We start from the raw sequence: 26,937 nt of genomic DNA, 5'->3' as shown, positions 1-26,937 counted from the left end.
GAATGTGCTGTTAAAGTGGAGACAATGCCTGTTGCTTGCCTGGATGGAGAGCAGTGGTTAGAGCATATGTGTGTAGAATCCACTGACTTCTATGTAACAGGAATGCAGCCTCCTGTACAAAATAAAGACTCACGTGTGTTTCTCTGCTACATTTGCCTCTGTTCGTGCTGACTTTTTCTTGTCTCTGGTCACAACTCCTCTTTGAACCTCTGGCTCCATCTCCCACTAGCCTGGTACCCTCAGCAGGTTTCCCACATGGGAATGAAACTCTCTGACTGAAAAAAGTCAGAAATATCCAATGTTTTTATAAAAATGTGTAATAGCATGCTTGTTCAGTTTTGTGTGTTTATATACATTTCTCCCTCTGGGTTGGAGGAATATAGTCATGACATACAAAATTGATGGATGTCAGACTGACTGGCTTTACCTGTGCAGTTTCCACTTTTATAGCAGTTTATTACATTTGGTGCTGTGCTCCTCCTCCCCCAAGCTCCAACAGCATACATGGGACTTCATGGGGAATATACCATCCACACTCTGTGCTTCAGATATGAAATTATATTAGATGCCTTCAGGCCATTCACTGGCCACTTTGACAATTGAAACCCCTATCCAGGGAAAGCTTTATCTTGGGGGCAGCTACTTAAGCAACAGTTGGAGCGTGTAGCAACTTGCATGACTGCATCCAACATGAAACCCAGAGTTCTGGGGTGAAAGCAGAGATGAGATTAGAGCTGCCAATGGAAGTAGAGCCTAGTGCTTGCTGTCACCCAAAATGGTTCATAAAAGGAAGCAGGAATCTTGTCTGTCCCACCACCCTCACCGGAGTGGTTCAACAGCTCTTGTACATCAGTCACTGCAGGGTCATGCATGTGTACGCATGCAGCTTGGCTCCAGCAAAGGAGAAGAATGAATGCTTAAGAGTTTCTCTGCCTGGAGGTGGAGTGACACTGTGTAGAACTGTGTTGTAAACTCCTTGAGAATGGAGCCTCCATCCAATTTCTGCCCAAGGACATTTGCTGAAGTTGTGCATTTTGTCTCTAATCACTGGCTAGCAGAGAGACCACCTGGGAGGCCATGCTGGGCAGAAGCCAGTTGAGTTAAAGGCTTCCATAGAAAATTACACAGTTTGGCCAAGCTTACCATCCATTTCTTTGTTTCTAGTAGCTGGTGAGGTTTCAGTTTCTTGCTTCTTGCTTCCCAGGTATTTTGGCCCAGTTTGGACAAAACAGTGAAGCATAATTCAGCAGTGCATGGAAGAACCTGTTTGGGCATTGAGGTTAAGCATTCCCCTTCTGGCACATGCCACAGGAGGTGACTGGAAACACCTGCTTGAGTTAACCCCAGTTCAGATGAGACAACCCTAAACTACAGTTTGACAACTCTAAACTACAGTTTGGGCAGATCCACACTACATTTAGAAAACGTACAATGTATATTTAAAGAACATTTCTTCCTCCAAAGAGCCCTAGGAAATGTAGTTCTCTCCCACCCCACAGAGACACAAATACCAGCCCTCTTAACAGACTACAGTTCCCAGGATTCCTTGTGAAGGGGGAGGAATCATGTGCATTGGGTGTGCATTGAATATATGATGTAGATCTGTCAGGGGTGGGGAACTTGTGGCTCTCCTGATGTTGCTGGACTCCAACTGCCATCAGGCCCAGCAACCATGGCCCAAGGTGAGGAATCAGCATCAGCATCTTGACTTAAGTCACTGCTTAAATCAGCTGCAAATTGTCCTTGTTGGATGTGATGGCACCATGGCAATGAAGCTTGTGTTAAACCTGGAAGTGGGTGTTTCCAGTCTCTTCCTTCTCATGGTCATGAATGAGGAAACAAAGCATGGAAGCTCAGGGCTCCCCTAGACTTATAACCCAAAACTATGACATGGTGCACAGGTTCCCCACCACTGGTTCAGCACTAACTCTGAACTGGCCCAATGTCAGATTTTTGAACAGGATCAGAGCAACAGATTGTGTGCAAATATGAGTGTGGCAACCACTTCCCTCCAGCCCATGACATCGATGGTGTATCCCAGCCATCCTGTTGATGACTTTTCAAAAAAGGTTACATATTTCTAATAGTGTACAAGTGGGGGGGGGGGTTTAAACTACGTGCTGGTCAGCAGAATTAAATCAGATAACCAGTGGTGATCCTTTTTCAAGTGACCAAATAGCACTATTAAAATTATCAAGATTTGTGTTTATAATATTTTATTTAACTGTGTTCATATGCTTAAAATAATCTAGCAGGTATTAACTGCAGTTTTGAGTAAACTATTGAACAAATTCAGTTCAGTTTTGCAAACATGAGCAATATGAATGTCAGCAAAACCACACTCAACAGGTTTTGCACATTTTACATTCAGCAGTAAAAGGTGTTCGGGAGCTAGTAACAACACAGATGGATTTGGAAGAGCTTGTGGTGTTCAGTACAGGGGGTGGGGAACCTCCAACTCTGAATGCTCCTCCCCAGGCTTCTCTATTCCTTTCTGCCTCTGTAGATGACCATAGTGATGGTTTGTTAATTTAGGTATCATGCCAGTGGACCTGCCCCCCCCTTTCTGTGTGCTGCTTCTCACCCCTGTGCAGATTTGAGGAGGGCGCCGGAGCATATAGGGAGAGCAGAGGGAGGGGTGGTTTTGTTGTGTAAGTGCAAATCCTTGCAGAAGCAGAAAGACTTCATTGGATACTGTCTGTGGTTTCTGATAGTTGTTTGCTGCCTGATAAGAAACCACGGTTTTGTAATTCAGAAATCACCACAAATTAGTTAAACTTCCTTAACCTTGGTTTGGCATAACCTGAACCATAATGACTAAGGAGCTTTGAATCACATGGTCGGCGGTTCGAATCCCCGAGGCGGGGTGAGCTCCCGTCTTTCGGTACCAGCTCCTGCCCACCTAGCAGTTCGAAAGCACCCTGAAGTGCAAGTAGATAAATAGGTAAAGGTAAGGTAAATGGCGTTTCCGTGTGCTGCGCTGGTGCTGGCTCGCCAGAGCAGCTTCGTCACGCTGGCCACGTGACCCGGAAGTGTCTGCGGACAGCGTTGGCCCCCGGCCTCTTAAGTGAGATGAGCACACAACCCTAGAGTCGGACACGACTGGCCCATACAGGCAGGGGTACCTTTACCTTTACCTTTACCTTTACCTTTACCTTTACCTTTACCAGTAAGGTAGCATAAGAAAATCACTCTCAACCTCAAGCCTGTAATATGGAGATTAGGATGGTATTGGCATACTTTACAGGGTGGTTGTAAGAATTACTGAAATGATGTGTTTGAAGTTTTCTGAACACTTGAAAGCACTTCAGTGATTGCTAAGCACTATTTAATTATGAATTACCCACAGTCATTTTCTCTTGCAAAGTTACACCCACTTCATGTAGCCTGTAAAGATCAGAATAACTAAGATGATTTCTTTTTGCAGTTTCAAACCTGTTACGATTTCAATATCAGTCAGCTTCTTTGGTATAACTTGTTACGAGTCACTCCAGGAAGCCTCGGACACATCTTATTTCTGTGGAAGGGAATGCTATTTGGTATTTATTGGCTAGATGACCAACCAGTCTATATTTTGAGTAAATAATAGAATATCCTCTTATTGCAGGAAAGTTGTTTAGGATTTTCACAAATACCTAATTTGAGTTCAGAATTACAACGAAATGAAGTCTTGGCTGTCTTGAAATTAAAACAAACAGATGAATCAGTTAAGTGAACTCTCCTTAAATTGAAGGCCCTTGGGAAATACTTTGGGGGGAGGATGTTTACAAGTGCCAGCATCCTCAAGCATCCAAGATGCCATGTCATGAAAACATGCAGCTCTGTCAAGACAAATGTTTGGTTTTATATAAGCTAATGGTGGTGCTCTGAATTTTACAACTGTGGCACCAGATCATTTCATAAGACCGTACATAATTAAAGGGTAACTGCGGTTATGCATTTATCTTCTCTGAACCTTAAAGGCATAAGAATCCCCTTGAGCAAAACTCTGGATGCATGTCAGAAGTGGAGAGCATTTTTGGTTGCGTGAGCCATATCTTCATCAAGATTGTTTGACATGTGGGCAGAGACACCTGCCTATCTGTTGCCTGACATCACAATGACTTGGCACTTTGAAGACTCAGAATTGAAACTGATTCAGGATCAAGACCCTTAATTCAGGAAGGGGCTTGCATTGAATTCTGCTGAACTAAGCAGAATTTGACCCTTCTCGTCAGCTGATGAATGGGGGATAAATCCTGCTGTCATGGGTGCTTGTTTACTTTATTTTAATTGGTGCCTGTTTATCTCAGTGCATCCATGAGCCCAAATACTGGGCTGCAGACATCTTGCAGTCACTGGTCTTGCTGAAGTTGCAGAAGCAGAGCGAGGAGCTCTGCATTCACAGCGCTGGCGGGGCTCCCGGTGGCAGCCACAAATGGCTCTGCAGCAGCAGCGACAGCGATACCTCTTGCTGCAGCTGCCAGCACCCCGCTTTGGCCTTCTTTGCCATCCTCTGCCACTGCCGCCACCAAGGCACAAAATATGGTGCCTGGACATCGCCACATTCTCGCAAAAGCCCAGCTGCCTGTTGCAAAATGCGACTGACGCCGGACTAATTTTGAACACTGCTTCTGAGTAGGCATGGTTAGGATGAGAAAGCAGAATTGTGTATACTTTTATGTGTGTGCAGAATAACTGATGCAACTTCTGCAAATAGTATTTGTGTATTTGCTTTTCAGTATGCAAATGTGGCCTTTCTATTAATCAAGGAACAATATTAATGTCTGGCGCACCCGACAAGTGCCACATCTCCCGCATTCTACTGCTGGAGTAAATTGGGCAGATGAAGCTGGGCATAACATTTATTTCATTAGTGCACCGTACTTTGGCATTCTCAAAATGAAGGTTTGAGAAGGGCAGCTGCTGTATGGGAGGCAACCTGGCATGTGTGGGTCCTAAAGAATTAGACATGTTGGGGTGCTAAAGGGCCATAGTGCTTTGTTCAGCTGATATTCCTGGGTTGATTGGGAGTATGATGACTTCACAGGGAGGTATTCCTATTTCTTGGCAATTAGAAGCCTAACCAAGATCAATTTGGGTCTCTGAGCAGATAGTAGCATCTCCTTTCCCCACAGACAAGCTTACATCTGCCATACTGTCTCATCCTGTTCAGATCTGATGCAGACATTAATGTAAAATGGTTTTAAAACTGGCTCAGTTACTTTGAACTTATCCAGATACATATTGTGCAGATTGATGTCATCAATTATTATTCTTGTGGAATAAGTCTGATGAGAGTGAATATAATGATGAATAGTTAACTAGATAACTTCTTTATTTTTAAAACATGGTGACAGATCCAAAGGACCATGCTTCTTCCTCCATGTCACTCCAGCTGGTCCCCAGAACATACCGTATTTTTCGCACCATAGGACGCACCGGACAATAGGACGCACCTTGTTTTAGAGGGGGGAGAACAAGAAAAAAAATTCTCCCCCTCTCTGCCCAGCGCTCCTTCAGCGAAGCGGCAGGAGGCGCTGCGCAGAGAGGGGGAGAATTTCCCCCCTCTTGTTTTCCCGCTCTAAAACAAGGTGCCGTTTAAGGTGTGTTCAGACGGCTACCTTGGAAGCCTGGAGAGCGAGAGGGGTCGGTGTGCACCGACCCCTCTTGCTCTCCAGGCTTCAGGTTCCTTTTGACCTGCTCTTTGGGGCTGGCGGGGTGAAGCCCACCAGCAGCCCCAAAGAGCAGGTCAGGGAGCAGCGGAAAGGCGCAGCGGAGAGGATCCTGCCATAGCCGCACGTCACCTCTCCAGCCGGGAGAGGGTAGCGAGGCTATGGCGTCTTCGCTCCATAGGATGCACACACATTTCCCCTTCATTTTTGAAGGGGAAAAAGTGCGTCCTATAGAGCGAAAAATACGGTAATTTGTTGAAGCCTGAGAACTTCCTGTTGGAAGGGGAAATGATAGTAGCCCACATAATTGCTTAGGTACATGCCTGGGAATCATTGGATTTTGACTGCTTTCACACACTAATACCACATCTTGTAGAATTCTGTCAGTTATATTTTATCGGCACAATCAGAATAAATTTTCTGTGCAGCCTGAGCAGGAGCAGTTATAGTTACCGTAATTGTTGTCGCTTGTCTTCACTTACCCCTCCCCACTGCCCTGCTCACTGTTGTGAAGACTATCCCTACGTTATAAATGGTCCTTGCCACGATTAAGAAAACGAGGTAGGAATAGGTGAATATATACATGGACTGTCCCTGGATCAAGTGACTTTTCTTCCTTAAGTTCTCAAAGTTCTTAACCTAGCTCAAGGTAGTCATCTGAGCTAGCCAGGTGTTCAACTGATAATCAATCGTACACATAAAAAAGGATATAAAAATATCTTGAAGAAATGATTGTTTCTCACAAACTGTGGAAAATAGGTGTGTAGCTGTAGTACCTGTTTGGAAGTGTTGGGTTAGGGTTCAGATGGACAATCGAAACCCTGTGCTCAGATCCCATTGCAGGGGGGGGGGGAGAAACAGTGAGCCCATCCTTTTGCAGTACGGAGGGCTAAGATCTGCGAGGTGCACCCCCCACCCATTTCTTCGCAGCAGAACATGTTGATTGACACAGGCCGGGCAGCCCCAGCAGACAGCTGTTTTCAAATAGTGTACCATCCACACTCAGCAAAAAGCTTTGTGGGTACTGAGTGGTCCTGAAGCAGGATCCAGTTTGTATGGCCCCATTAAAAAAGAGAGAGAGATAGAAAGAAAACAAAAGCCAGAAATTTCTGCCCTGTATAACTCCCTTCACTGTTATCTAATGCTAAAAAGCCAGGGAGCTGCCTCAGGCCAATTCTGAGCCTTCCAGGTCTTACTGGACTACAACTGCCCATCATCCCTGACCACTGGCTGTACTGGCAGGGGCTGATGGGAGTTGTAGTCAAAAAGCATTTGTTTGCAAAGGCTGGTCTCCACTGACTGGCTCTCCAGGGCTTCAGACAGAGGCTTCCCCTAGCCTTGCCTGGAGATCCTGGGAACTGGATGCGGGGCTATTTGCAATGCATTCTGCTACAGACCCCACCCTGACATAGAACAAAGTATCTGGAAGGAACACAGTGATAATCAATCACAATCGGTCCATCATTTGAAAAGTAAGACTTTAGAGCCATCTCACCCCAAAATGGCAACTAGACATTCTGTTTTGGTGACTGTAACCTTGATTTAAGGAACCATTTGGCGCCTTGCTCATATATCAGAGTTTCTAACACTGCTTTAAAATACTGGGGAAAGTGCGTGGACCTGTCTGGGTTTGTCATTCACCACCACTAGAAATCATCCTCTTTTATAGCGCAAAGGTTTGTTGTTTTCTGGGAAGGATACTGCCCTGATTCTTGCTGTGTATCAAGCATATGTGGCTAAGAGAGCAGGGTCTGCTCTGTTTTTAATGGTTTGGCTTTTCAGGTGGCAGCCATAAGATACTCCTTTGCTGCCTTTAAGACTTGAAATGGAGAGCTATTCACTTGAGGTTCCTTAGCCTTGCTGTACTCAGACACACCCATCTGTGTGCTGTCCAAGAACAGGTCACAAGTTTATCTGTAATTCAATTCTAACGCGGCACACACTTTTCATTATGCTAGTCTTTGATCAAGGCTCCCTCCCCCTCTCTCTTATGTTCCTCCTTCCCCTTAAAAATGACTGCATTAAAAGCTTTGTGCTGAAGCCTGCCGGACAATGGCTCACTATTGCCCTGGCTTCTCTGTGGGCCTCCTCATTCTCCACAAGCCTCCTGCATCCGTTTAAAGATTGCCATTTATGGCATTCATGTTTTTTGTCCACCCGCTTCTTATCGCTTCCCTCCTCCAGTTAAGGCAGATTGTCCTTTTACACAAAGCTCTGTAGAGCAGAGACTGGGCGTAGCCAGGCCTTTTGTTAGGGGGGGACATAAACTCAGTTTGCTATGTATTTTTATTGATTTTGGGGGGAGGGCAGCTGCCTCTCCCAGCGCCCCTTGGCTACGCCCATGGCAGAAAGGTTGCCAAATTCTGCTCTATGTTTTCCAAATGTTCTTCTTCTAATAGCAAGGGTCATATCCAGAGTAGCAGTATGCAAACACTCCCTCAAGTGCAAGGATTTTTGCTTCTTCAACAGAGCATTCCACCCTCTCTGCTCCCCTCGCACCCCTTAAATCTGGGGATGGGGTTGTATGTGAACACACACTCACACACATGCGCACAAATGAGGTACTGGAGTCAAGATTGGGGTGTGGGGTTAGGAGTTCACAGCTAAGAATTAAAAATTAAAGGCTAGCAGGATTGTATTAAAAACCAAAAATTGTGCTGGTGATTCAAGTTATACTATAAAAGAGCAAAGAGATAAAAATAAACAAAAAACAAAAAAGTACTGTTGAAAATGGATGGGGAAATATATGTATATAGGTATATAATATTTTATTTATTCAGGGGGGGAAAGGGGTATGGAAAGAGTAGAGAATTTAAAAGTTAAAACGAAGTGTTGAAATAAAAAAAAACATTAAAAAATAGAAAGTGATGATAATAATAGTGAGAAGGCATGGGGGGAAATGAAAAAATAAGAATAAAGGATTTTTAAAAGAACAACCCCCCCACACACACAAACCACAGTAGTTTGGCTCACAGGTGGTTTTGGCTCCACTGCAGGGCGCATGAGGCCTGGACTGAGGCGGCGGTCTGAGGATGTGGCCTCTGCTGGTTCAGGCCTCCTTAATGGGCGCCACCATTTTAATTTTTAAAAAAGTTATTTAGATTTAGTTGTGCTCTTCCTCGCAGCCTCCCTGGCTCTCCTGGTCTCCTCTTTCTTTTTTCCTTGGTGGCTGCAGTGGTAGTGGCTGTGGCAGCGGCAGCGGTTGCTGAGTGATCAGGGCTCTGCTGTGGGTTTTTTGTTCAGCTCCGGAGGCCTCTGGGCCTCTGAGCTTTGTTGGGTTGTTGATGGGACGATCTCAGTCCTGGTGGGGCCGAGATCATCGGGGGGGACGACACCCTCCACATGGCCTCCTCGGTTTTTGCGTTGGGCACCCCTGGCTCCCCCTTGTTTGTGGCAGCAGTGGAGGTGGCGGTGTTGGTGGCGTGGGGACCAGCCAGCCAGCACAGTTGATGAATCCCTAGGAGCTCAGTGCAGGAATATAATTTAAAAGTCCATGGGCACTTAGCAAATATTGAGGATTTTCGCAATACAAAATTTATAGGGGCATTAAATTCAGACCAAAAAGAATGTACTGCCGGACATGCCCGTTATCAGATGCCTTCCAGCAATGATGCTGACCCAGCAAAAGTTTGACACACGGGACTGAAAATATCCAAAGTTAACAAAGGTCAGAGTCTCTGTGTAAGGAATACATACATACGTGAATGTTAACATGTATTCATTTCAAATCTTGTTCTCTGAACATTTTTTGGGTTATATGTTGAGATAATCATGACATGTTTGCCACACTTAGTACCATGATATTTATTAAACCACCAAGGTTTGGTGATATTGCATTAATATGTACCACCCAGAGGAGCCAGTTATAGGAACCAGGGGGTGGGGAAAAAGTTCCACCTTCTTGGCACATATGCATGTGGCACACGCTCTTGCAAATACACTGTGCATTTATGCACATCTTTTGTTTACACTAATATTTTATGGGTCCACCTTAAAAATGTAATGAAGCAGTCTTCATATTGTTAGTAAGATCGTTGTTCAAAAGAGTGACATTTAGATGAAGATGTCAGTACCTGCCAAATATACTACACTATCAAGAATAGCTATGTCTGCAAAGGCATCAGTGGCACTTTCTCACATGCTGTGTATGGAAAGTCAGGTGTTACAAGTTGCCCTTTCTAGGCGAGTCCCACTTACCAGCTTATGATTTGGCAGTTATGAAGTCTGGACAGGTGTGGAAACTGGACTGGATTTTGAAATAATTCTCAGTGCTCAAGAGTATCTATATAAAGGATTTAACTGCCAGGCAGATAGTTCTAAATACATCAGTGTCTGCATTCAAACATATCAAACTGAGGCAGACGTGGGTGTCCCAAAACAAAGTCCATCAAACTGCTGCTTGTATGCAAACCTCACTGAAATGCAGAACTGCTGCACTCTTAAACATGCGAAATGTTTGATCATCTGATACCTAGTTTTATTCTGTAAGGCAGGCTTCCTCAACCTCAGCCCTGCAGATGTTGTGAGACTACAATTCCCAGCATCCCTGACCACTGGGCCTGCTAGCTAGGGATCATGGGAATTGTAGGCCAAAAATATCTGGAGGGCCGAGGTTGAGGAAGCCTGCTGTAAGATATAGCGAGTCATGTGACTTGTCTGATTTGAGCCAATTTTGGAAACATTTTCCACCTCTCTCAACCTCTCCACACCCTCCCAAGTATTATACTACATTGTTCCTATACATCTGGCGTGCTGAACCTTTGGCCCTTCAGATGCTGCGAAACTACAACTCCCATCAGCCCCAGCAAGAACAGGGATAGTGGGAGTTTTGGATCAGAAACATCTCGAGGGCCAGAGGTTACCCTCAACAGCTGTACACCTTGCATTCATAGCTGTGCTGATTGTGCTCTGATTCCCAACCAATTTGCAAGGTGTTTTGTTTTCACTCCTCAGTTTTGTGTCCTGAAATCAACCTCTGTGTTCTCTCCCCCATGCCAATTCAGTCTTCTGGTGGTATGGATACATTAATGCTCCATGGGGGAATATGGTCAAAAGCAAGCCCCAATTTGTTTATTTATTTATTTCCTTAAAATTATATACTGCTTGATTGTAGAAAAAAAACTTCAAAACGATTTACAAAATAGATAAAACAATAAAATTATCTATTGACGTCTTAAACGTTGGAGACCTGCTGATGATCGTAATTTCCCAACTTGGTCAATCTTTAGAGTACCCATATATTTCACCTTAAATTGGTTGGACAGTATTAAGATAAAAATATTTGAAAGTTCCAATGACTCTTGAAACAGTTAGAAAGATGTGCAATATATTAGCTAATCAAAAACAAATTTGATCCATTTTCACATACAAAACTTACTCGGGGGGGGGGGATCATAGAATCACAGAATCTTAGAGTTGGAAGGGACCAAGAAAGGGACCAAGGGGTCATCTAGTCCAACCCCCTGCAATGCAGGGATCTCAGCTAAATCCATCCATGACAGGCGGCCATCCAACCTCTGTTTAAAAACCTCCAAGGAAGGAGAGTCCACCACCTCTTGTGGGAGTCTGTTCCACTGCCAAACAGCTCTTACTGGCAGAAAGTTTTTCCAAATGTTTAGTCAGAATCTCCTTTCTTGTAACTTGAAGCCGTTGAAGTCCTACCCTCCAGAGCAGGAGAAAACAAGCATGCTCCATGCGACAGCCCTTCAGAAACCCGGCACAGTTTCAGCTAGCGGGCTGGATTTATGAGCCTGCGGGCCGTAGTTGGGGGACCCCTGATATACCACATATCGGGAACCCTTGTTCTATTTGTTACAAACTATGAGTCCCATCAACCACTGTTTGAGGATGATGGAAGCTGTAGTCCACAATATCTGGCAAGCACCATGTTGCCTAGAACTGCTTAAGATTCATGGGCCTTGAAACGTTTCTTAAAGCTGGGTCTTCATTCCTTGAAATGGGCAGGAGGGCACCTCAGACTCTAGGGGCCAAACACAGTGCTCTGGTTCTCTATCTGGCCCTTGGGACTGTCTCCTTAAACCACACTCTGCTTCCGCACATACACACACACGGTCTTTTTCATAGAATTGCAGATTTGGAAGGGACCCCAAGGATCATCTAGTCCAACCGCCTGCAATGCAAGAATCTCGGGAATCTGGCACCTGGCTGGTTTCTAGCACTGCTCAGAACATAGCCTGGAGTACAGTGAAATGTGGCCTTTGGACTGAAAAAGGTCTCCCCATTCCTGCCTTAAAACATGTGTGTTATATTTTTCTGTGACTTCCATAAGAAAGGTCTTATTGGGGTGGGTGAGATTTATGGCATATGGCTCCTTAGGGGTAGAGTTTTACACAAGAAGGCCTGACTCTGATTATGCAGACTTCCATAGAATGGCTTCATCCACATGCTTCCACTGCACTTCGGCAGGGAGTGATAAAAGGTGAGAGGAAAGATAATGAGGCACAATTGATGGGCGGAGTGGGGTGGGAGACCATGGGGTCATGAAGGACAGATAATGGTTCAGGGCTCAGGAGCAGCTCCCAATTGCTGGTTCTATTCAAGGCTGTCTTGGACTCCCGAGGCACCTGCTGTTAAGAAAAAAATGTCCAACGTCGGCTTATTTAAAGGGAAGATGGATCATGTGCTTTCCTGGTGTGACTTCTGGTGGATCTGTCAGCAGGTTGTCTTCATTGATTTGACCTTCGCTTTCAAGGTATATCAGCTGGTGTGCAGTGCTAGATGGCTGTTGTCTCTCTCTCAGTGATTTATTTTGTTTGTGTTGGATTGTGAGCACAAGGAAGAGCATGCTGCACAGTATATCGGATGCTGTGCATATTTGAGTGCTGTGACACACTTCAGGGACACTGGCTTCTCTGCTGTTCGTCCTTTGCCTTTACGTCCTCCTTGTGGTAGGGATCGCTTTGCAGGTTCCTGGGCAGTGGGGTGAGCAGCCCTGTGTGCTTGCAAGGCCCCCACCTAGAGACTGTAGCAAAAAATAGCATGCACAGAGGGGAGGAGACTCCAGGAAGTGGCACGTTCTCTGGATTCTCTGTTTCCCGTTGCAGCACTGAAGGACGAAAATAACCTCCCCCGTAATTATCACTGAGATACCAGTTACCATTTCAAAGAAAAGAGTCGCATTCATTTTGTTTGGCAACAAGGGTGTTAACACAGATGAAAATACACAAGCAAATCGGTGTGCTGCGGAAGATGAAATGCTTCCCTTGTCAGTTCTCAAACACAATTAAATCCATCCAGTTCAACACCAGTGCCTTGATGTCTGCTTGTTTCTTTGACCAAGGTATGGGAATGCACTATTTTTAACGGTGAGTTTCTTTGCTTCCAAATGCTTGCCTGGTTACTGCTCTAGTGGCTTATTTATGTGCGGAGTAGTTTGGTACTGTGTGTTGTAGTTATTAACAGAGCATCATTCTGTTTAGCCTTGCAGCTTCATGTTCCCCCACCCCTTTGAGATAAAATAGATTGAAGGCTTGTCCACAAAGGAAAAGCAAGTTGCCTTTTGGATAAATTTTAATTGAAAAGCTAAGATCTGCTGATATGTTAACTTTCAGTTGTAGCACTGCAGTAAATTTTCTTTCTTAAAATTGGTCCAATTCATTTGGGGGGGGGGGGAGAGCCCTGTCAGTTTCACCTACATCAGGAAGGGAAATTGTGTAGACGACCAATCAGAGATATTCATGTTGGGTTTAACTGGAGAACGTGGAGATGGGAATGTGAGGGAATGCTGATTTTTATAGATGGATTTGGGAATTGCGCCTGCTTGTAAGCCGGCACAAATCCCAGTGCTGCAAGGTGATGCCCGAAGGGACCATTGACAACAAGCCCCCCCCCCCCCGATTGATTTGTTTCTTAAATTGAAGCTTTTAAGGGAAGGTTCCACACCCCATGAATTACAAAATCTGTACTGAACAATAGGCAGCTGGAGAAAACCTTGAGAAGCTCCTGCAATATGTTAATGACCAGTTTCAATACCAGAAAAGTTTTAAGCCAACAAGCCTCGGGGCGTTGTCCTCCAGGTTCACTTGAGAGGTTCCTGGGTCTTATTTCTTGTGGTGAGACCATAATAATGTTTTGATATTCTGTTGGTAGTCCCCCCCCCCCCAACTTTCCCTTCAAGATGTTGTATAAAATAGGCACTCAGTGGTTTTACTGACTCATCTTAACTGCCTGCACAAAGTACACATTTTGATTAATTAGGTGATTTAGCTCTTTTCAGAGCATTTTTTTTCCTGTCAATACATTGACTTTATAGCATTGTGCCATCCTGCATTAGTTTCCAAAGCCAATTTTGAGCTGTGTACTGTTGGAGGCACATTGGCAGCCCTCCTTTCTCTCTTTCCCCCTCCCCTCCCCCTTGCAAGGTTGGCTCAGTTCTTCCAATGCAGACAATTTTACTGTTCTTGGTTGTCCTGCCAGTAGTAGTACAGCAGCATTTCCAGGCAGGATTGTAAAAGCATGCTCAGTTGCATCACTGTCTTAGCAGTTAAGTAGTGCCATACCGAACAAGACCATCTTGTTACCCAAAGTGACAAACTAGATGCCTATGGAAAGTCCACAAGCAAGACACGAGGGCAATAGCCTCTCCTGCTGTTATTCCCCAGCAGCTGTTATTCAGAGCCATGCTGCCTTTGACCTTGGAGGTAATACACAGCCATCATGATTAGTAGCCATTGATAGTCCTACTCTCCATTGAATTTGCCCAATCCCTTTTTAAAGCCAATGATCCACACTAATGAGGCAGGCTGTACTTCAAACCAGGGACACAGGTGGCACTGTGGTCTTAACCACTGAGCCTCTTGGGCTTGCTGTTGGGTCAGCAGTTCGAATCTGCATGACGGGTTGAGCTCCCATTGCTCTGCCACAGCTTTTGCCAACCTAGCAGTTCGAAAGCATACCAGTGCAAGTAGATAAATAGGTACCGCTGCGGCAGAAAGATGAATGGTGTTTCCATGCAATCTGGCTTCCGTCACAGTGTTCCATTGCACCAGAAGCTGTTTAGTCATGCTGGCCACATGACCTGGAAAGCTGTCTGTGGACAAACGCCAGCTCCCTCGGCCTGAAAGCGAGATGAGTGCCACACCCCATAGTCAAGTTTGACTGGACTTTACTGTCCAGGGGTCCTTTACCTTTTTACTACTCCAAACCAGGATATATGCTTGATGCTTCAAATGAAGAATATCCTCAAATCAAGGAACTGTCTGGTATAAATGTTTTGGACTTAAGTATGTTGCCTCAGCTTAGACCATGACTTGTTCTAATTTGAGTTTAGAATTTAACCATGATTTTAGTCTCTGAGCATACAGGCATGCCATGGTTCAAAGGTGCTTGCACGTCTGGTCTCATTTTCTGTCTGCTGAGCACTCCAGACTAGTTCATGGGTTGTCAATTCAGACATCCTTCCAAACCATAGTTAGCACACACCATATTTGGCAACTTGCTTCCAGCCACAATTTCTGCTTTTGGGTTGCTGTTGGATCACAGATATACAGTTTCATACCAAAGGCACAGTTAAGATCCCTTATTTATATGCTGGCATGATTTCTGAACCAGGTCACTGTTTGCAAAGGACCCTTGAAAACAAATACAGAAACATGAACTGGAGCCAAGTAGCAGTCAGAGATAATTAAGAGTTCAGAGAGATCCTTCTGCAAATAAATTGGAAAATATAAAATAGTTTAAATGGTAAGCTGAGGTGATATTAAAGGGGTAGTCAACAGTTTCATTATTACATGCTCAGCAGTTCACAGGACACAGAAGAGTGTATTTTCAGGTTAAAACTTAGCTTTGACTTTATATATCAGAGGTTGAGGATTTTGGAGTGTAAAAGTGGTTTTCTACATGGGCTCTGCCAAGGAGACCAATAAGGAATTATTTCCAGTCCCTGAGGAATGTTAGGAGTTCTTTGAAAATGAGCCTGTGCCACCAGGGCTTCCAGGGCTTCTGTGATCCAGTGGATGGAGCCCGGAACTGAGGGGCTTTTGCCAGGCAGGTCAGGAAACTTTGTGAAATGGAGAAGGGCCCTGGTGGGAGTAGGATGTGGGCTTTGGTGGGAACAGAAGGCAGCACGTGAGTTTACTAGACAGTGTGTGGCTGGGGGTGCAGAAGGAACTGAAGACAATTTCAAGCCAAGTGGAAAACAGTCTGCCTCTTTGAGCCTGTTTCTGCACTCTTTGGAGATACCAAGACTAGTACAGTGGTACCTCGGGTTACAGATGCTTCAGGTTACAGACTCAGCTAACCCAGAAATAGTACCTCGGGTTAAGAACTTTGCTTCAGGATGAGAACAGAAATCGCGTGGTGGCGGCAGCAGGAGGCCCCATTACCTAAAGTGGTATCTCAGGTTAAGAACAGACCTCCAGAACAAATTAAGTTCTTAACCCGCGGTACCACTGTAATGCTAAGACATTAAAACCTCAGATCATACCTCTAGACCTGGCAAACCTGTTTTTATCTCATTCATCTGTGCATACCAGTGCCGGATTTAGGGGCCCCACTCTCTTGCCCCCCCCCCAAATATACTTCTTCTTAATTGTATTTCAGTTCAACAACTACTTTGATAAAATATATATTTTGTTATGTGCAAATGGCTTTAGATACCTATTAGGTCCATAAATAACCATACAGTAATACCTCTGGTTACATACCATCCTCATTGCAAACGCTTTGGGTAACGAACTCCGTTAACCCAGAAGTAGGTGCTCCTGGAAGCGAACTTTGCCCCAGGATGCGAACAGAAGGTTCCATTAGCGAAAGTGCACCTCATGTTAGGAACTGTTTTATGATAAGAACGGACCTTTAGAACGAATTAAGTTCGTAACCGGAGGTTCCACTCTATAGCATATATTCAACACAAAAAACAGTGACAATTTGTTGTTGACAAAGGACAGCTGGGCATATAAAGGGCCCCATTACCTTCAGTAGCTTAGGGCCTCATCAAACCTAAATCCAGCCCTGGTGCATATACATGCAAAAACACACATGCCACATATTGTACTGTATATATATTTTTTCCAGCTCAGCTTTACTCTCTAGGCTTTGAGCTTTCAAATCATTGCACTGCTACAAGATCGCAAAAACGTTTTGTTTGGCTGTTTGCAAGAAAAGGGCAGATTGGTAATGGTAGCAAAGGCCAACTGCCAGCTCTTAGCAACAAGCAACGTAATGCATTCTTATCTTCCTCTCTGATCCTCCTTCCCCTGGCCTCATATTGCAGGACCATTGAGGCTGAGGCAGTGTGTGGTGGTGGGGAGCCCGAATACAACAGTCTTGTTTTGTTCTTGGCAACCTGCCTTGTGCCACAAGGTTCCCATGGTTCCCGTGTGTGAGGTGGGTACCCTTCAGGGGTGCTTGAGCAGTTGCTAGGGGCTGCTCAGCTTCTTCCTTTGTCTCTGTCCATCTCTGTCCTTCATTTCCTTCTACCTTGGAAGTGGGTGACTAAACCTCACGCATCCACAGAATGCCAGTAGCCAGACCTCTTGGATGCTCCCAGACAAAAGCCTCAGCACAGTGTGTGTCTGTGTGCATGTCGGGGAGCGAGTGAGGGGACCACTTCTGCTTCTCTCCCCAATTTGGGGTTTACAGGTGGAATAGCAGTACTTGGAGGGAAAGCTGAAGTTTTGGAACATCTGCCTTTGCACATGGAAGGTCCCTGGTTCATCTCTCCCCGCCCCCCATCTCCAGGTAGGGCTGGGAGAGGCCCTAGTTTGAAACCCTGGAGTGCTGCTGCCAGTCAGTGCAGATAGTATTGAACTGGCTGAACCAGTGGACCACTTCCTACACTGTGGTAGTGGCTGCCTTGTGAACATCACGCCACTGCAGTTGGCTGTGGTCATCATTGGAAGTTATGGCTGCAGGAGGGGGAGGTTAAGGTGAGTGACAGACTGCAGCCTCCTCAGCCCTGCCATTGCTAGACTACTGAATGTGGTGAGATCTTGAGATGAGCAAAGGCCCCTTTCTCCGCTGATGAATCTGCATTGGTGCAGAAAAATCCTGAAACAAGCAAAGCTCCTTTGAGCATGTATTTGCCTTTGCAGCCTTTACTGTTATATCCCGCCTTTCCTCCAGATACCTCAAGGTGCCATGCACTGCTCTCCCTCTTCCCATTTTATCCTCTCAACAACCCTGTGGAGTGGCTCTTCATGCCGGTGCAAAGTTTTTTCAGTGGACTGCTCCTTCCAAATGGGTAGCTTGCTGCTGGGAAGCAGCTGCCACGTCCCCTTTGTCCAATCAACAACTGAGCGAGTGGGAGGGCTGGGCTCTGCCATTGTGTCCCCTACCCTGAGCACACCCCCCCCCCGAGAACATTCTTGTATTGCACTTTAAAGGTTTCCCTATTGCAGACATTTCTCCAGCCCACGAATTGCAGGAGATTCACGGGAGGGCCCAGTTTCACCCTCAGACAGCAGTTTTGTCACATGAGGAAAAATGCCTGAAGACAGATGATGATGATAAAAAATTATTTATACCCCGCCCTCCCCAGCCGGAGCCGGGCTCAGGGTGACTAACACCAATAAAATCACAGTAAAAACATAATTGGGGGGGGCGGGAGCAATTTAAAGTACAGGTTAAAATGCAATTTAAAATGCAGCCTCATTTTAAAAGTAGCCGATAGATCAAGACCATAAGAGGAGGGAAACATAAGGGTCAGACTGACTCCAAACCAGAGGCCAGGTGGAACAGCTCTGTCTTGCAGGCCCTGTGGAAAGATGTCAAGCCCCGCAGGGCCCTGGTCTCTTGTGACAGAGCATTCCACCACGTTGGGGCCAGTATTGAAAAGGCCCTGGCCCTAGTTGAGACCAATCTAACCACCTTGCAACCTGGGACCTCCAAAATGTTGTCATTTGTGGACCTTAAGGTCCTCCGCGGGGCATACCACGATAGGCAGTCCCGTAGGTACGTCAAAACCAGCACCTTAAACCTGACCCTGTACTCCACCGGGAGCCAGTGAAGTTGGTAAAGCACTGGATGAATGTGATCCCGCGGCAAGAACCCTGTAAGGAGCCTCGCCGCCGCATTCCGCACCCGCTGGAGTTTCTGGATCAGCTTCAAGGGCAGCCCCGCGTAGAGCGAGTTACAATAATCAAGCCTGGAGGTGACTGTCACATGGATCACTGTGGCCAGATCAGGGCGAGAAAGGCAAGGGACCAACTGCTTAATACGGCATAGATGGAAAAATGCCACCTTTGCTGTGGCTGCAACCTGCGCCTCCATGGAAAGGCTTGTGTGGTGGCTATTGATGTGTTTTGCCTTTGACACAAAAGTGAATGTAATGTGAGCTTGCTAAATAATGGTGCCTTTAGGCAAGTTCCTTGAGCCCCCCTTTTTTTGGGTCATGGTGTACCAGTTGTCAAGTGTCCTTTTTTATTTCAAATGACTGTGCATCCCATCTTTTCTCCCTGCCTTCCCAATTTTATCCTCGTGACAACCTTGCAAGGTTGGTGCAGCTGACAGTTTAGAACTGCTTGTTTATTCTTCCAAAGAGATCAGGGCAACATACCTGCTGATTCTTCTCGCCTTATATTCTCACAACAAACCTGTGAAATAGGTTGTGCTAAGAAATTGTGACTGCCCAAGGTGAGCTTTGTAGATAAGAAGGAACTTGAATCCAAATCGCAGGAGGAAGTTTGCCTCATCATAGTGCAAGTTTTTCTGATTGCTGTGTAAACGTATTTCATGAAAATGTACGCAGAAAATATATTAACATACATTTTTCTCTCTTTATTATACAGCAGATATAATTTCTACAGTAGAGTTTAATCATTCTGGAGAATTGCTAGCAACAGGAGACAAAGGCGGTAGAGTTGTTATCTTTCAACAAGAGCAGGAGGTGAGTTCTGTGTCAGTGTGGTCTGTTCATACCCACAACCCAATTTCCTCTAGAGCAAGGAGATCCAATTTTTCATATCAGGTGGGTTGCAAGAGTACTTCACTAAGGAACCTATGGGCCACACAGTGCCTCGTCACATGGGGTGGGGAGTGAGGCCAAAATTTGACGCCCCAAGACCTCATGACCCAGCGAAATGAGGCACTGGGCTTTGGGAGGGAGGCACGAGGCTCTGGCAGGGTGCTAGAGCCCACCCACCTCCTTCCCAAAGCTGAGCAAGTGCTAACTAGGCTTCGGGAAGGAGGCAGGAGGACTCTAGGACCCTGCCAGAGCCCTCATGCCTCCTTCCTAAATCCCAGTGCTTCGCCTATGCCAGGCATGTCCAAAGTTCGTTTTGGGGGCCTAATCCGGCCTGCCGGTCGGTTTAATCTGGCCCCTGTGGCAGCTCAACAACTTCAATCCTAAAAAAAAGGTTAACAACTTTGGTTGGCCCGTTAGTCGGCCCTCACATCCCTTCACTTCATCAAATCTGGCCCTCTTTGAAAAAAGTTTGGACACCACTGGCTTACGCTGTGGGGTGAGGACTGCGGGGTAAAAGGTTACTTGAGGGCCGCCAAAAAAGGCCTCCAGGGCTACATGTAGCCCACGGGTTGCGTCCACCCTGCTCTATAGATTTCAAGAGGGAATTACATCTTTTACCTGAAAATTATGGCCAGTTGATGGTGCTCTGAGAATAAGTTGAAAACAAGAACTGCGCCAAAAAGTACCAGCATGCTATTCTACTGTTGTAACCCAGTGTAGAAATGTTACATAAGAAATTTATAATTTATGGTGGCCATGACTGATTGTAAGGAAATACTGGTTAAAGGTTAGGAATGCAGTTTAAAAATGTGCAAACCTGTGTGACTTTCTGCAGAAGTAAGTCCTATTTCATTCACTGGAACTTATTCGCATGTGCGAATTTGTTGTAAGAGCAACAAGCTTAATTACAAAACTACATGTTCAGTTTCTTTGGGCTGTTGTTTCTTTCCCACCAAACTGTTGTAAAAATAGTAATACCAAGAAGTGGTTCCTTTACTATCTTATATGCTGAGTATTACAGAACAGATAATGCCGACCATTATCTAGAATGATGTATTCCAGTGCTCGTGTATTCCAAATCACTGTTGTATAAAACCTACAGAAGACTGATGATGTAACCAATTTATTGAAAACAGGTGGCCATTTATTAATTATTGGAAAAGTAAATCTGTTGGTAGAAGATTTCTCCATAGATGTTGAATATATTTTGAAAAACAATTCAAAATCAGCAGGGGGTCAATGCTTTTTGGTGGAACACAAGCTTTTCATGCAGGAGATTCTAGGAAGCCATTGCCCCCTATCTATCTATTAGCAGGATTAGGAAATATATATTTCTGCCGGATACCTGGAGAGTTGCTGCCAGCCAGTGTAGGTGAGGGGTTGTAAATGTTTTCTTCCGCTGGCACCTATACAGCCTAGATGAGCCAGAGATCTAACTAGGTTTAAGCATCTTCACAGGTGCTTCATAGTTCTGCAAGAATTATTCTGATTGTTCTTGCTCAGGAGTCCAGGGAGTAGCACTAATGCATCTTTTCCTTCTCCTTGTGTTTTTTTTTATCCAATCCATTGTGTGTAACTTACTGAAGCAATGCTTTTCCTACAGTCATTGAGTTTCAAATAGCATTCTTCTTTTGTCCTATTAAAATCCTTCTCAAGTAGCCTACATTTGTGCCTGTAATAGATTGCCCTACATAGATTTTCTCTTGCAGTAAATATAACTGATATTGTGCCTTTGAACAGGCACTGAACATTTATGAGCACTGGAAATACCATGTCATATGAATGTCAAGTGTTTTGTCAAATAATTTTTTCCCCTTTATTTCCCCCCAAAAAAACTAGGTGCGCCTTATGGGACGGTGCGTCCTATAGGGCGAAAAATACGGTACTCTTTTGTGGCCTAAAAAGACAGTAGAGCCATCACTTTGGGCCTTTTTTAGTTAAGAAAAAAAGACACGTAAGAGTTGACATGATAAGGATGCATAAAATTATACATGGTGCAATCAAGTAGGTAGACAAAGGTTTTTCTCCCTTTCTTGTAACTAGAACTCGTGCTGGAGGATTCAGAGCACACAAAAGAAAGGACTTCTTCACTCAGGGTATTGCTAAACTATGGAATTGGCTTCACAAAAGGCAGTGAGCGCCACCCACTTGGATGGCTTTAAAATGAGATGGGACAGATTCATGGAGGCAAAGGCTATATCAATGGCTATTAACCATGATGGCTGTGCTCTTACCTCCACTGTCAGAGGCAATGTGGCTCTGAGTACCAGGTGCTGGGAATTGCAGGTGGGCAGGGTGCTGTTGCGCTCATGTCCTGCTTGTGTGCTTCCCACAGGCATCTGGTTGGCCACTGTGAGCACAGGGCACTCGGCTAGATGGGCCACTGGGCTGGTCCAGCCAGAGAGTCTTACGTTCCTCTGATTGCCTAGGATGTCTTGCCTCGGTATGGGTAAAGGTAAAGGGACCCCGACCATTAGGTCCAGTCACGGATGACTCTGGGGTTGCGGTGCTCATCTCGCTTCATTGGCCGAGGGAGCCGGCGTACAGCTTCTGGGTCATGTGGCCAGCATGACTAAGCCGCTTCTGGCGAACCAGAGCAGCACACGGAAACGCCGTTTACCTTCCCGCCGGAGTGGTACCTATTTATCTACTTGCACTTTGATGTGCTTTCGAACTGCTAGGTTGGCAGGAGCAGGGACCGAGCAATGGGAGCTCACCCCGTCGCGGGGATTCAAACCGCCGACCTTCTAATCGGCAAGTCCTAGGCTCTGTGGTTTAACCCACAGCACCACGTATACTGTAACGTATATCGGTACGTATACTGTATGTATATTGGTACGTATACTGGGCGGTTTTTACATAAAAAGCTCTTGGAGGTTCTTACGGTTTATAAGTCATCTTTGCAACTCCTCTAGCCTTTGTACCTTTCTCTTCTCACACAATCACACTCTCTTTCTGTACTCTTTCTTTCTGGTAAGGATTTTTCCTTCCCAAGTTACTTTGATCTCTTAGCGCCATCTAGTGGGGACAATGATATATATTTATTTATTACATTTATACCCTGCCCTTCTGGTTCAACTGGACAACCGAGACAGCGAACAAAAGGTGGCTAACAGGTTTTTTTAAGCTGATTTTTTTAGTACATTAAAATATTTAAAACCTTAAAACGGGTTTCACATACTAGGTTCCAAATTTGGGAAAGGAGTTGATGGAAATAGGAAACATCAGTTTCGTGTTATGGTGTTTTTAAATCAACTAAGATTATAACCTCCTTAAGGAACTCAGGAGGGTAATGCTTAAAATAACATATATTGCAGAAAGGTTAGCAAGAACTCTATAAAACAGATGGCAGCCAATTCTTGGCTTGGCCGCCACAAAATATAATCAAAACTGCATATATTGGATAAACGGTATTTTATGGTTGGTGTTATCTGCTGGTTTGATCTGTTCTCATTATTAAACTGCCCTTACTGTTTTGTGGTGGTTTATGGTTGAGATAAATGAAATTGAAAAGAGTCTAATATATAAAATCTATTTCTTAGGGAAATCAGAAAAGGTATTTTGAGACAGGGATGGGTAACCTGTGGCCCTCCAGCTTCTACTGGACTACAACTCCTATCATTCTTGAACCCTAGTTATGCTGTCTGGGGCTGATGGGAGATGCAGCCCAGCCACAGCTGGAGGGCCAAATGTTTCCCTATCTCTGTTTAAAAGGCTTATCGAGCTTCTGGAAATGTGTATGTTTCTTCAGAGGAAATGCCCGTTCCAGAATTCATGTCAAAACCCTCACTGGGAGCAGACCGTGGTCTCTGTTCCTGCAGGAGCCACTCTCTTCCCACCTGTGTTGATGAAATGCTCCCTGTGCAATGGTGGGGTACACTGTTCCACACCTGCGTGATTGTGGTGGATTGTCTTGTTCATTACGTGTTTCATGAGCAAGACCGTGGGAGAAGGACATAAGTTCAGTGGTGAGATACAGGCTTGTCCTGGGTTCAGTCTCTGGCATTTCCAGTTAATTGAAGCTAGCAGGTGATGAGAAAGAGTTCTACTAAAGCTCTGAAGAGCTGCTACAGATCAGAATATTTATTGAAGAAATGTCTGTTTTCGTAAAATCTTCCTAAAATCCCAGAGCAGTTCATTATCTGTTGATTGGAAGGTGGGACTCGCCTGTAGTCAGTATTGCTTACCTGTCCATCTTAATGTCGCAATGAAATCCTGTCCATTCCTTTTTGCATGGATGCTGTCCAGATTATGTTTGTCTGCTGTTTAAAAAAACTCAGCAATCAGTTCAAAACAATCTTAACTACAGGGTGAGATAAAATAACACCGGCCTGGTGTTTAAAATGCCACTTGCTTCATTCTTTACAATTTATTAAAATGCCTGTGAGAATAAAAAAAAATGTATTGGCCTGCCACCTATATGATAACAAAGTGGGTGTTGGGTGAGCTGTCCTAGGGAGGGAATTCCATAATACTCTTAAGAATCATAGAATGTCAGAGTTGGAAGGGACCCCAAGAGTCATCTAGCCCCCCCCCTGCAATGCAGGAATTCTTCCCACAGCCGTCCCTGGGTGGGCTCAAACCACCAAACTTCTGGTTATCAGCCAGGCGCACGGACCCACTTCCCCACAGGAGGGCTGGATGCTATCTGCTTGACCTCGGTTGGTGGCAGCGCCCTGAGAAGGGTCTCTGTAGAAGAACTTTATTCCTGAGCAGGTTGTTATGGGAAAAGGTGATCCTTAAGGTGTCCAGTAATAGCAGTGGAGTAGAAATACAATTTGTCTGACCTCATATAAGGCAGCTTCCTGTGTATCAGCCAGGCACCACCCATCAGAACAGGTGATTCCCAGTCGCTATCCACAGAGCAGTATCGGTTGAAACAGGATCTCTTCGTAGAATTCACCTGACATGAAAGCTGTCGTCATGCCTGGGCTGGAATGAGGCGGCAGTGCAACCGTGCAAAGCATTGTGGAACAGCTTAGGAGGCAGGAAATGAATACTGCCCCATAATTGTTAATAAGGCGGGATTCATGCCAGTGCAATGTTAATTACCTTGGGCTGGAATTTGGCTTCAGACCTGCCTCCTGCTTGAAAAGGTACCTGGGATTTTTTAAATGGCGTTGGCATCCTCACGCCCTTGAGTGTGGTTCATCACCCTCTTGGAATTGCAGATGTTGGCTAAACAAGTGCTAAGAGGTTTAGCTTTAGATAGCAGTTTGGAGGGAAGAGCATCTGTGAGTCATGACTAGGGTGTCCTACAGCACAATAGCTGTTTATTACACATTTGAAATCAGGCAGGGATGGAGGACCACAGATTCGCTTTCCTTGATCTAAAGAATGCTTTTTCATTGCTTCAGAATGTTTGTGTTCATTAATGCAAATTGATCAGTAAGCTCATATAATTGGTCAATTAAGAGTTTGTTGCTTAAATGACAGCCTCAGAAATAATTCATGTCTGTGAAGTGGCTCTAATTTCTTTGTATCGCACTAATTGTAATCTGTAGGTGGCCTACATTAACTACACTGGTTATTCACTGAATTCCATGCAATTTCTCTCCTCTCTCCCCCCTGCTCCCCTTCCCCTTTCAGAACAAAACGCAATCTCACAGCAGAGGAGAATACAATGTTTACAGTACCTTTCAAAGCCATGAACCAGAGTTTGACTACTTGAAAAGTTTAGAAATTGAAGAGAAGATCAACAAAATTAGGTGGTTACCCCAGAAGAATGCTGCTCAGTTTTTATTGTCTACAAATGGTAAGGCTCATTCAGTGTTTGATTTATGACAGGTCTTCCTATAGACCTATTTGTGCAGCCGTCCTTTTTCTTCATTCTCTTAATTTAGGCATGAGCTGCAGTTGATGGCTAAAGTGAAAGGTGTGCCCTCTCCACTTCTTTTTAGACTATTTGCTTCTTCAGGACTCTTGTTATCTTCATATCCCCATCTAATGTTGGTGGATGGTGGGTGCTGGAGGAGGAGTTGCTTAGGAAGAGGCAGAAGCGACCTCACAGCGACCAGCAACTGCCTTCTTCCTTGCCACTTCCTTTCTGACATTTTGATATACCGCCGTACCACAATGTTTAGCAGGTGGTATATTACAATGTTGGAAAGCAGTTATTGCCCAGCCCTGCTTCCTATCTCCCATCTCAAATCCAACTCTCTCAGAAACGGCTCTTTTTATTCACCCTCCCAAAGTGCTGCTCCTCCTTCCTCCTTGGCTAGCTGACGTTATCAATCAGAGAGAAGCTCCAACACTTTGGTGAAATTTCTGCAGGACTGTATCACTAGACTCTAGTCTGGCTCTGCTGTCTGTCCCATCAGGATTCCTGAATGTAAGATCTGAAGCCCAGGATATTCTTTTATGGCTCCTTTACCAGCTGTGCACTTTTGAGTTCCTACTTCAAAAAGAGGGCTTCTTTGTTGTCTTTAGTTCTGTGCCATAAGCCATGAAATTAGACTTGAAAACATATTTTCATGGTTCTGCAAGCTGCTCTGGGTAACCTGCACAGTAGTCAGAACCATTGTTTATACTGTCCTTTGTCCCCATACCCCACTGCTGCTAAGTCTAAAATATGTGTACAGTGGTACCTCAGGTTAAGTACTTAATTCCAGAGGTCCGTTCTTAACCTGAAACTGTTCTTAACCTGAAGCACCACTTTAGCTAATGGGGCTGCCGGGCCGCCGGAGCACGATTTCTGTTCTCATCCTGAAGCAAAGTTCTTAACCCGAGGTACTATTTCTGGGTTAGTGGAGTCTGTAACCTGAAGTGAATGTAACCCGAGGTACCACTGTAGCAGAAATAAATACATAGGCAACCCCCAGTTTAGCCATACCCACATTTCCATTCTTTCTCTTGTCCCTTTAGCATTGGAATTTGGATTGTAATCTCCTCAGGAATGGGACCTGTACTTTGTAATGTATCATTCAGGTTGACCAGCTAGTAAAAAGCGTTCTACTAAGCAGACCGGCACTGGGTGACATAGCTGAGTGACAGTAAATTTAAAAGCAATACAAAGTAGACACCAGTGGCAGAGACCTGTTCATCCAGCTGGGAATTATTGTTGGAGCAAAAATGTCTTGATTTGTTTCTGGATAGCGGGCATAAGAATGCTGTTCCACAGATTAGGGCAGCCACACTAAAAGCCTTGGTCTGAGGCTGTTACACCCTTTCCTATAGGATAGGGGTAATTAACCTGTGGCCCTCCAGATATTGCTGGACAACAACTCCCATCATCCCTTGACTATCTGCTATGCTGGCTGGGGCTGATGGGAGTTGGAGACCAGCAGTATCCTAAAGACTACAGATTAGCCACCTCTGCTATTGGAAATTAATCAAAGCCAGGGCACTATCAGCCCACTG

The 26,937-nt window shown here is 45.0% G+C and overlaps 1 protein-coding gene across 1 annotated transcript in view; it reads left to right on the top strand.

Annotated features, from left to right (window-relative positions):
* The window catches only part of PPP2R2A (protein phosphatase 2 regulatory subunit Balpha), a gene marked incomplete at its 5' end in the record, with an annotated part of 66,527 nt that overhangs the window by 25,836 nt on the left and 13,754 nt on the right, over window positions 1-26,937 (top strand). Inside the window, 2 exon segments of the mRNA XM_080982684.1 lie at window positions 19,403-19,500; window positions 25,168-25,333. Of these exon segments, the coding sequence (XP_080838810.1) occupies window positions 19,403-19,500; window positions 25,168-25,333 (264 nt within the window).

This window comes from Podarcis pityusensis (assembly GCF_964106645.2).
Source record: "Podarcis pityusensis genome assembly, chromosome: 15".
Lineage (NCBI taxonomy): Eukaryota > Metazoa > Chordata > Lepidosauria > Squamata > Lacertidae > Podarcis > Podarcis pityusensis.
This window is presented reverse-complemented; position numbering and strand designations above follow the sequence as displayed.